General features: G+C 30.7%; 1 protein-coding gene across 6 annotated transcripts in view; it reads right to left on the bottom strand.

Annotated features, from left to right (window-relative positions):
* Nucleotides 1-1,560: 1,560 nt before the first annotated feature.
* The window catches only part of LOC113517814 (potassium channel subfamily T member 2), a 124,806-nt gene continuing 115,709 nt past the window's right edge, over nucleotides 1,561-10,657 (bottom strand). For 3 of the 6 annotated variants that reach the window (XM_031911732.2, XM_031911735.2, XM_031911733.2), the window contains 8 exons: nucleotides 8,304-8,654; nucleotides 8,089-8,223; nucleotides 7,773-7,884; nucleotides 7,502-7,687; nucleotides 7,029-7,238; nucleotides 4,636-4,740; nucleotides 3,043-3,248; nucleotides 1,561-2,800 (listed from right to left, as the gene is read on the bottom strand). In XM_031911732.2, the coding sequence (XP_031767592.1) occupies nucleotides 2,179-2,800; nucleotides 3,043-3,248; nucleotides 4,636-4,740; nucleotides 7,029-7,238; nucleotides 7,502-7,687; nucleotides 7,773-7,884; nucleotides 8,089-8,223; nucleotides 8,304-8,654 (1,927 nt within the window). In that variant the 3' untranslated portion in view covers nucleotides 1,561-2,178. The remainder of the gene's footprint in view (nucleotides 2,801-3,042; nucleotides 3,249-4,635; nucleotides 4,741-7,028; nucleotides 7,239-7,501; nucleotides 7,688-7,772; nucleotides 7,885-8,088; nucleotides 8,224-8,303; nucleotides 8,655-10,657) is intronic. The other 3 variants (XM_031911741.2, XM_031911743.2, XM_031911742.2) reach the window with 2 other exon arrangements.

Genomic DNA, 10,657 nt, shown 5'->3' with positions numbered 1-10,657 from the left:
AAATTGAAATTATTCTTTTAACTAGAATAGAAGAGAATTCTTTTAAGAGAGTGTTCTGTCACTATAATTTCCATACTAATTGTGCGTGTTCAACTGTTAAGAATGATTCAATTTCATTGCTGAACACAGATTTTTACCCACGAGAAAAGAATTTTATGATTATTATATGGGTCATTAACTGTCCACCGACTACTACTAATATCATGTTGGCTAAGGGTGCGAGTATTTGATTTTATTTCCATCCCATCCCTTCAGTCGCAATCAAATACTATCTACTCTGCTAAAACTATGTTTTTTTGTTTTTTAATATAATTTAGTTGAGAATGGGGCATAACACTTAAGACTTCAGGAATGGCAGCCGTTAGACATAATCTGTGGACTGTCTGTGTTAATTTCGGAGAATTGCAAATAACCTAATTAAGGTTTTTTGTTAGGGGAAAACTTTATGATATAAAATTTATAAAGCATAAGTAATATATTTATAATGAGTCTTATGTCGCTCGCTACTTGGTGATCTCCTAATAATAGGATAGATGCCTGAAATATGAGTTGTTGTTAGGTGTATAGGCAACAAAAATTTTCCTTGAATTTAGATACTTTAGCTACTAGTTATTTTTTTTTTTATTCATTTCATCAATTTTATACATAAGTACATAAATGTCAAAACTATTTAATATATGTTACATATTAGTTAAGTACGAAAGAATATGTGTAAAATACGATGTCATGTAGATACGGATGAAATAATTTTCGATTTTTGATTATTTTGATGTTATTAATAGCTGTTTTATCGTTACGTCTTAATACCAATATTTGTGATAAAATACTAAGTTTTTGTAACTTGTTACTGATAGGTTTAACATAATGTCAAGAAAATTATTCAGGATTTTAGTTATTATTGGAGTTAAATGTACTATACTTGGGTTTCTTTCGGTTGATGCTATTTTAGTACCAGGACATTTATTTATATATTTACCCAGCAGCCCATTCATGGCTTTGCGGGTGTGAATTTAAGGTAAGAAGTATCCTATTTGTAACGATTATAAATAGTTTGACAGAATAACAAACAGTTTTACATTTATACCACTAATATTGTAAATGTGAAAGTTTTTAAGATGTTTAGGTGTTTGTATATTGGCTGCTTAATCATGTTTAAACGGCTGAATAGATTTGAATGAAATTTGATGCACAGGTAGGTTATATCCTAACTTAACACAATATATTTTATATACTGATTCAAACGGACAAAGTCGTGGAAAACAGTATTGTTATAAGAAGAATAGATTATAATAGATGTCTATTGTGTTTAATATGTTGATAAATTAAAGGCCTATTCGATTTAACTTTAAATTTTTGCTACAAAGTGCAAGTGGGGTAAACAAACGGTCATGTTTTCATTTTTTAGAGTGAGAAAGCTAATATTTTCTGAAGCAGTAACGTGTGAAGGGTGCCACAAAGCCCATCATAGTTGTTTATTTATTGCGGTTTACAATGTTTCAGCATTGGTCGGTGGCAGGATACATCGCGACAGTAATGTGATATTTAATAAAACTAAACAAATCGTGATTACATGAATTTATTTGATTATCTCGTTGTGATACTATGTGAATTAAAATTTGATATCTTCAACAAATCTAATGATATATTATTTAGTTTAAATTACTGATCTATGTTGAAATTCAAATGATACAATATTATTGATTTGGTCAATTATATCTAAAAAAGTAGGTATCTAACAGCTGGTTTAGTATATAACGTTTTCTTATATTAGATATTTACAAATAACATTTTGTATAGGTATCTTTATGAGATTTTTATTTACAAATTTGATGTATTACATCGAAGTAAAGCTCCATTATATACATACAGCATTAAGCTGATAAATCCCCTTTTACATAGTAACTAGTTGATCCCTCTTACATTACACAGCTCTTTTGCCTCCATCCTAAACAACTAATTAAAGTACTTATTTTCGGAAATTTACAAAGATTAAAAACTACGTGCAAAGTAGAGACGCTACGAGATAGAATGCAGTTCCGCCTAATAGTGGACACTTATTATATATGTTCGAAATTATTACAGAGGTAAATATTTCAAAATTACTGTTACATTTCGTGCTTACTACGTCCACTTGTTTCTAACTACGGAACTGAGTCGTCGTCCCCACATAAGATGGTATCATACAATAGTTCCTTGGAGATGTTGTGGATCCGCTGCCTGGGCCGGGGGTAGAGTTGGGCCCATAGAAGTAGATGGAAGGGCAGCGGCTACCTCTTGGTACCCACTGAGTGGAATACTCGGTCCTGGTAGTCTATCTGAAGGATTCTCCTCTGGTGGTGTCACTTCTAATCCAATACTACCATTTAGTGCTATTTTTATCGCATTTGCATTTTGCTGCTGCTGTTGTTGTTGATGTTGTAATAAAGAATTGAAATGGGATATTCCAATTTCTTCTAAACTGCTTTTCCGACGTCGCGATCCGACTCCACTAAGACCTTGTCGCAGAGAATTAGATCGTCTTAATAGTATATCATCGACAACACGAAGTGAATTTGACCGTCCACGAAAATCTGTTATAATTGTTGGACTATCGGGTAAAGAGAGAGAGTTAGCTTTAGTAGTAGACAGTGGAGGAGCACGAGGTTGGGCGAAGCTTGCACCGATACCGGAGCCCCTTCTACTGGCCACACCTTGAGCTTGTATTAAAGCTTGCGAACAGAAGCTGATATTTGATTTACGACGACTGTTGTGACGCTCAAATGTTTTTTGTGCTGAGAATGGTGATGGTCGAACCAGGTATCTGTTAAATTAAAACTGATATTAAATAACTTTCATAAGACCCAAATTGGTTACAGTGAGCAATTGTATAAGCTATTTCAAAAAGAAGAAATCTCTGTTGATAAAATATTTTTTTTGTGATAGTATTTTCGTCAATTCTAAATCAAATTTATTAGTTGTTTTTGAAATCAATGGGTTTAACTCCATTGTTGACTCTTGAAGTAGCCATTTTTTGTGAAACAAAATACTAAATAATTTACATACATGATATCTCCTTCTTGTAAATTTAAGTCGCAACTAGGATTAATAATGACATATGATAAGCTGTTTCGTTTTTCGCTGACGTCATCATAATCTATGCCAGTAAGATTTAGTGATTCCATTCTCGAACGTACTAGATTGGCTATTTCAGCTCTTTCAATTTGTTGTGCATGATTGTCTCTTGCTTCATCAGCCAGACTTGTAGAATACTGTGAATGCATTGTAAAATAAAAATATTTGAATTATAGATAAATGCTATGCAGTAGCCAACAATAAGATGTAATATAATATATATAGTTATGCTACCATTATTTATTTAATTTCTATAATAAATATTACATATTATTGTTGGGACTTCTATGCAAAATTGATACATGCATGGATTGCTCAAGTTTCTGCTTGCATGACTCATGAGTGAACGAATTTAAGTGACATATGGTATTTTGTCAATGGTCTATATATTTATGTACATATATATAAATAATGGATTCTAGATAGGGTTGTCAAGAGTGTTTATGCGGATAACGTACAGTAGAGGTTGGATACAGCACTGCTAATACTACGTCTAAAGCTAATAAGTGTGATATTGATACAAAGAGCACGTGGCTGTGTTTAGTGTAGGCATCTCGTATATTAAATTAACTAACAATTCTAAACCCAAAAACAACATTACATCCCCATAGTTTAAAATGCAATAGTTCAATTAATCAGTCTGACATCAATTGCAAACGGTTCTTGAATTGCGTTTTATTGTTTAGTCTCCTGAAAATATTTTAGTATTAGGTTATGTGATTATGTGTGTAAAATTCGAATAATTCAATATGAATGTTGTACGGCTTCTTGAAAACTATTGCTGGATATAGGTACTAATTTAGATATGAACTTGAATATCATCGATAAAATAAATTAACAATTTTCATGTGTAAATACGAAGCTTCTAATAAACCTATTTTTAGTAACCCCTTCGGATTTTATCAAGTTAATTATTTTGAAAAAATAATGGCAAAAGGCAACGAATAATTAAATAGGTTTATTGGACATTTATTTATATTTTTTATGAATGATGTGGTAAAAATGTAAGTTTTTTTTTATCGTGGCGTTTGTATATTGTGGTTTATCGTAATCGTTTACATATGTAAACTATGCCATACCTATTTTAAATATTTTATTTTAGTTACAACTATTAAGTTGATATACTATTAGGTGGTGATAGTTGACAACTTATTTGGTATTAACCAAATAAGTTGTCAGCTATCACCACCTAATGAAAATTGAAAATGCTTGTAGCATATTAATTTCTTCTGAATAATAATCATAATTATCAGTTGGTTGGTTATTCTGTGGTATCCTAATAAAAGTTTTTAGAATTTGCATACGTGTACAACTGGAATTTTATGAATTTACTGTGTTTGTCGTTTTCGACAATTGTTCTGTCTTGATCCGGAAGTCAAAACATTTAAAAATAATATTCTCAGAGTTTCAGTCTCACACGGCCGTGTGAATCTGAAAATAACTGAATGCTGTTCTATTCAGCTAAAATTCAATCGCTTAATAGGTTGAACGATGGATTGCAATACAGTTTGGTAGTGACCTTACCGCCGGCGTGCGTTCCCCGTAGCAGCCGCCGAGGCAGCTAGTAGCCTCCCGGCGGCGGCGGCCGCACGCCGGAAATCCTCCGCTTTCTCCCTCGTCCTGCTGGAACTGTTGTGTCACAGTTTTTTCGTACTTTTCCGATTAACATTAAGCAACATAAAACACTGCCGATAGCTCAAAATAATATAAACAGAGAATGACAGACTGGGTTTAAAATTGCTTTGATATTTGTTTTTAATATTGTTTGATAAAGGGAAGATAAGTATAATTTTTTATTTCTCGAAATACCCCAGAAATAATCTAAGGAGACTGTGTATATCACGTTGTTTGTCATGAATAGGTAATGAATTCTAATGTTCTATCACTATTTAATTTAGTAAGCATGCAAAAAGCAGAAGCAGTTGCAAGTTAATAAGTGTATAATACCTATAGCATTGTTGTTTGTCTTTTCAAGGTTACAATTAAATAACAGACATTCAGAACACAAAGAATATATATTCTTGTTAGATTTAGAGACTTACTTGCAAATTATTCCCTTATCAATTTTGTTGTGATCAATTCAATCAATTTTATATAGTATATTATTTTTTGTATTATAACATGTATCCAAGTTGATTACATGGAATAGCAGAGAATATAATATTTTCATATGTCTATATAATTAAAAATCAATGGCTGAATGTATGCAAGTACACTGATTACTCCAAAACGTTGGCATCTACTTGGCAAATTTTTTTTTATTCAGTAATAGTCAGGATAAGGTTTGTATTAAAGAAAATGTTTGAAAAATCCTAAGGGAAAAGTACGGATAACTAATATATAAATTAAGGGGTTGCAATTTTTTTATATCATTTGTTAATTTATCCTTTCGTTTTCTTTTACTCCAAAAGTTTGAAAAACGTAAATTAAGTTCAATTTTAATGAAATTGCCGATTTTTACAAATAAATTCCAAAACTATTATAAGACTACTCATGCTTTATTGTGTTAAATTTTTAAACTATATATGTTTTGTAATTATTTGCTGTTGCCTCAACAGGGGATAGGAATTTATCAGCGCCACATTTATTTTTAAATACTCGTGGTCGAGATGGGGCCCATTGTGTTCTCAACTCTCAGTCAAAAATTAAAATATTAACGTATCCATAAAGTATCAACTTTATTTATATTATATGTATCTGAATGCCATTAAAGCGAAACAATATATGTTTATTTTAATTTTAAATTATAAGATAATTTGTAAAAAAAATTTAGCATTATCAACAGCAATTTAAAAGGTACTGTAAAAAATTCAATATATATAGAAAAGTTTTGTTGTTTACTATCATCATAATTGCCTTCGCTTTTGAGGCATGATTTGGCACTGTGCAGTACGTTTTACTCCACTGATCTCTATCAACCTTGGTACATCTTATTTTGATTTTACAGATATCCACTTTCATACAATCTAATTAATCTATTAAAAAATTCTAAAAAATTTTAATTTTTTGGGCACCATAATCAAATGGCAAAAAATTATATAGGCGACGTTATTTTCGCAATTCTATCTTAAAAAAAAATAATGACTTCAAATTAGTTGTATAATATTAATATTTTTCTGTAAGTACTTTTTTACAATATAAATTTCGAAATTACAAAAATTCTTTTTTATTTCTTTTCATTTTTTTGCATATTATTCTGTATTTATACATTTTTAAATCTAAAGCAATTGAATTTTCTCTAGATTTACATCAAACGAACCTTGTTACAAATATATTAAGTGAGAATGTTGTACGACACTAGGCTTCTCTATGACAGAACATGCAAAACACACACTACAGAGATAACATAGAGGCGGGATTGCGATCATCGAGTTGAACGGTTGTATTTATCGATGTTCCCAATATTTTTTTTAACCTAGAGTATGCCCAGTCGTTGATTATATGTTGTTAAATAGAATTATTCGTTTCTTAATTATGTGTTCACGCCAAAGCAAGATTTAGATCAACCCTCTTGGCTATAGCAGTATGCGGTAAATCATATTAAAGCACGTGTATTTCATAAGACAAAACCAAGTATCGCGTGAGGAATAAGAAAGTTATATAAATGCTATAACTAATTACAGACACGCCACAAGTGTTAGGCTCAAGATGTATAACAATGTAAACAGTTTACAATAATGGAAAAAGTGTGACGCTGACGCGGGATAAAGAGAAAAAGAATCAAAAATTGAACCCGAAATACAGTCCAGAGATTCGGACTATTTCATAGCATAATATTCGTATTATTGTTCGTAGTATGTAATTTGGAATTTAGAATGGTAAAGTGGTGTGTAAATCGTTCAATAGCGCTTAAATGTACGCGTAAAGGACTGTATTTAAGGAAAGATATCGTAGAGTACTGGAGTTAACCGACTCACCGATGCACGCGATGGTCGCATTCTCGCGAGGCGTGACCAAAACCATTTTGATGGAGTCCGTGGCGACATACTCACGTGGTGAGAAGCATCGGCTAATGTTGTGTCCTGTGTGCGATAGATCCCTATAGGAATTTCGCAAGTTGTAGAACACAACTTTTGGTAAAGCCGACCGTATGTACGTATCCACATGTCTTCCTTTGTAATTTTCATCTGTTTAAAGGTTTTAATAGATTAGTCGTCGAAATAATGTTTAAAGTACAGAACTGCAAATGTAGTCTTTCGTATACTTACAAGTAACATTCGCAAGTAAGCTAACAATTGACTTCATACATCTAATAAATGTGATAATGCATATGTGATGAAAATGAAGTGATATGATATGGCTATAATAATATTACAAAATTCGCAACAATTATCCGCTGAGTTACATAATGTGCTATTATTGCACAACGAAATAAATTATTTAAACTTACTGATGTAAGAAATCCTGATCCTGGAGCTTGATCGACTCCTAACAAAAGTCGAACAAATGTGATCACATAGTCTTTGACAAATGCTTGATAGAGTAAAGTATCCAACATCGAAGCTGAGAACACAGACCCTGCAGCGAATGGTAGACGGAACATGTAAGAGATGTGGGAGCCACGTTCTTTTTCACGCTGTTGAAAATAAATAGGACGTCAATAATTTACAATAAACTTTAAAGTAATTCATTATGCACAAGTATTTAATCATTTTGAGGACCTTTTCCATTTTTGAGAGATGTAGTGCATATTTGTCGTGTGCTCGAAATTGCATGAACCGCATATTAGAAGATTGTGACAGTTCTGTTATTGATTTAATTGATGGAAAGAATCTGCAAAAAAAATCATAGTATATATAATCTGAAATATTATTACAAGGAGTGTAATTCGCAATAGCATGCTATGTTTTATTTTGTAATAATTTGAATAGGCAGTCGCTAAACTAGCTGCTTAAATATTTCGCGTAGGCATCTTAAATAAATTAGTAAATTAGGTGATAATTATATTAATAATATAAAAGATAAAAATTATTTTACTTGAACATTGTTTGTACAGCGACTATTGTATTACAATCAGCTAGGCTATCCTCTTCAGCTGAATTTGAAAGTTCTTTGTTGACTACTACTACATTTTCGGCCAGAGTTATTCCCGCTCGTAGAAGGTCATCTAAGCTGTAATAAAATAATATGATTAATAAGAGGTCATTTACAAGCTATCAAACATAGAATTATGAGGCTTCATAATTACCTACCAGTCTATAGATCCCAGCATCCAGTAAACTAAAGGAAAATATGATATTGCATCTAAAAATGCAATGTCGGGCCTGCGCTCCAATAATAAGATAATAGGATTTAGGGATGTCTTTGATCTAAAATGAGCTCTTAAAGGAATGATGAAATTATAAATTCCATTTGAAGCGTAGTCAGCAGCAAGGATGATTGTTTTGTTTTGCCATTGGTACTCTTTAGCGTTTCTGTATGCACAGTGTTCGCATACTTGAGCTAGTTGCAAACAACATAAGGGCTTCTTCTCTTTCAATAAGTAGCACAAAGTTGGACTGACTCCAATAAATGGCGATACGGGCGGAAATCCTTTGACGATCCTGCAAAATCTCTTCATGTTATGGTCTCAGAACTAAAATTATTATAAAATTTAAGGATACGTTATACAATCAAGCAAAGCTTAGTAACTTTTTAAGATATAATATTTAGGACTTGAGGTCTGCTTCATAGGAAAAGAAAAAATAACTTGTAAAATAAGATCTAGTGTTATAAATGTGTTATTAATATTCGTTTTCATGAACTACCAAATTGTAAATAATAATACTAGCGGATGCACTAGTATTGTAGAAATTAATAGTGTCTTTTGAAAAATGTTTAATAGTAATCGTAAAGTTATAAAGTTCATTTGAAATAACTTGTTATATGAGTCTTTTTTGTTTAGCAAAATAATTCTAAGAATATTTTATTATACTATCTGATTCAGATAGAAATAATTAAATGGAATTGTACAATGTTCATGAAGATTTCTATTTTGAAGTAAGTTAGCGAATAAATAAATATTTTAAAATTTTTAAATAAAAGTTAACATAATAAAACTACTGTCACTTAGTATAAATAAACCACAATTACCACAGCTATATATAATAACTGACATGAACTAATATTACTTATTACTATTCAAATATAAAATAAATTAAGTAATATTAATATAATAAATATACCCTTGATATAAGCATGATTAATTTTATATATGTATAGACTTGGAAAGCATCATACTTGTTGGTGACTAGAGTTGCGGGAAATTATGCATGAAGAAAGGGTTCTTCAAATTCATAAGCAACGGGTAACGTAGTTTAAATTCATATTTCTTAATTACATCTCAAGATAGAGCATCGTCCTTAAAAATAGGGTCAAAATTCAATAAGTCAAACCTCACTTTGACTAACTGAATTTTATACATATATATATATTTAAAAAAAAGCGCGGCATTTTTCAGTGCTACAACATTTAAAAATACTCTAGGTCAGGTACATTTTTAAAATATTATTTTAAACTATTTTGTATCAATGTATCAAAATACACATATATTTTATACAAGTGAATTATACTATATATATATATTATTTTTTACAATTTACATTTTCCCTATTTACTGAATAATAACTACATATTCTGGTATTTACTATTTTTTTTATTTCGTTTAGAAATAGTTTAGATCCATGTTACTAAAAAGTAATTTCTTGTTCTACAGGACAATTAATATTTGAAATTACTATTCGAAATGTTCTTCAGCTATTGCTTTTCTTAGTGAGAGCTCTGCGGCAACTCCTAGCTATTATATTATATAGTAGAATAAATTGAAGTGCTGATTTTGTGTGACTTTCTTCTGTAACCCTTCTATACTATATACAAATTTATGTATTATTATAAAATATATTATTAATATTACATTCTATTAATGTTTTATTTATATGTGGGTCTGTTCTGATCGTATTATGTATAATACCTTAATAATACCTTTCATGTCACTCAATAAATAGTTGATAGAGGCCACTTCCTTCACTTATGGCTATGACATATTATGTAGGGTATGGTATACTCTATGAAACAGCCCTCAGTTTTAAAATTGTTAATTAGGTAAAAATAAGATTCTTAAAACACAGAAACCCTTGCCTTTAGACCATAATACATACATATCTAATCTTAGGGTAGCAAGTAAACAAACACATAATCGTAGTTGTGATAAAATCTATAGTGCTGATAATTCTAACATTCAACATCAAGTTAACGAAGTTCACATGCTTGAAGATTTTCAGGGGCATGTGCAGAAGACAAACCTAGTTAATCACGCAGAGAATAAAAGATTGGAGTAATATAGCACAACTAAACATAACAGTTTACATTACCTTATTTTCTATTTGCAACACTGAACTGCTGCATTAGATGTTTGACTCTTTTAAATAGCTTCTATTTAGCTTTTTATCGCGTTTCGTTTAAAATTGATCAACGATCAGTGATTTAATACAAGTTTAAATAAGTGTAAAATTTATTTTGTAATCAAAGGTAATTACTTTGAGTCAATAAATTAGTTTAAATTGGAATA

This window comes from Galleria mellonella, unplaced genomic scaffold, assembly GCF_026898425.1.
Source record: "Galleria mellonella isolate WM207_F2 unplaced genomic scaffold, CSIRO_AGI_GalMel_v1 utg33, whole genome shotgun sequence".
NCBI classification, from domain to species: domain Eukaryota; kingdom Metazoa; phylum Arthropoda; class Insecta; order Lepidoptera; family Pyralidae; genus Galleria; species Galleria mellonella.
The sequence above is the reverse complement of the archived record's forward strand: the minus strand, read 5'-3'. Positions and strand labels throughout refer to the sequence as shown.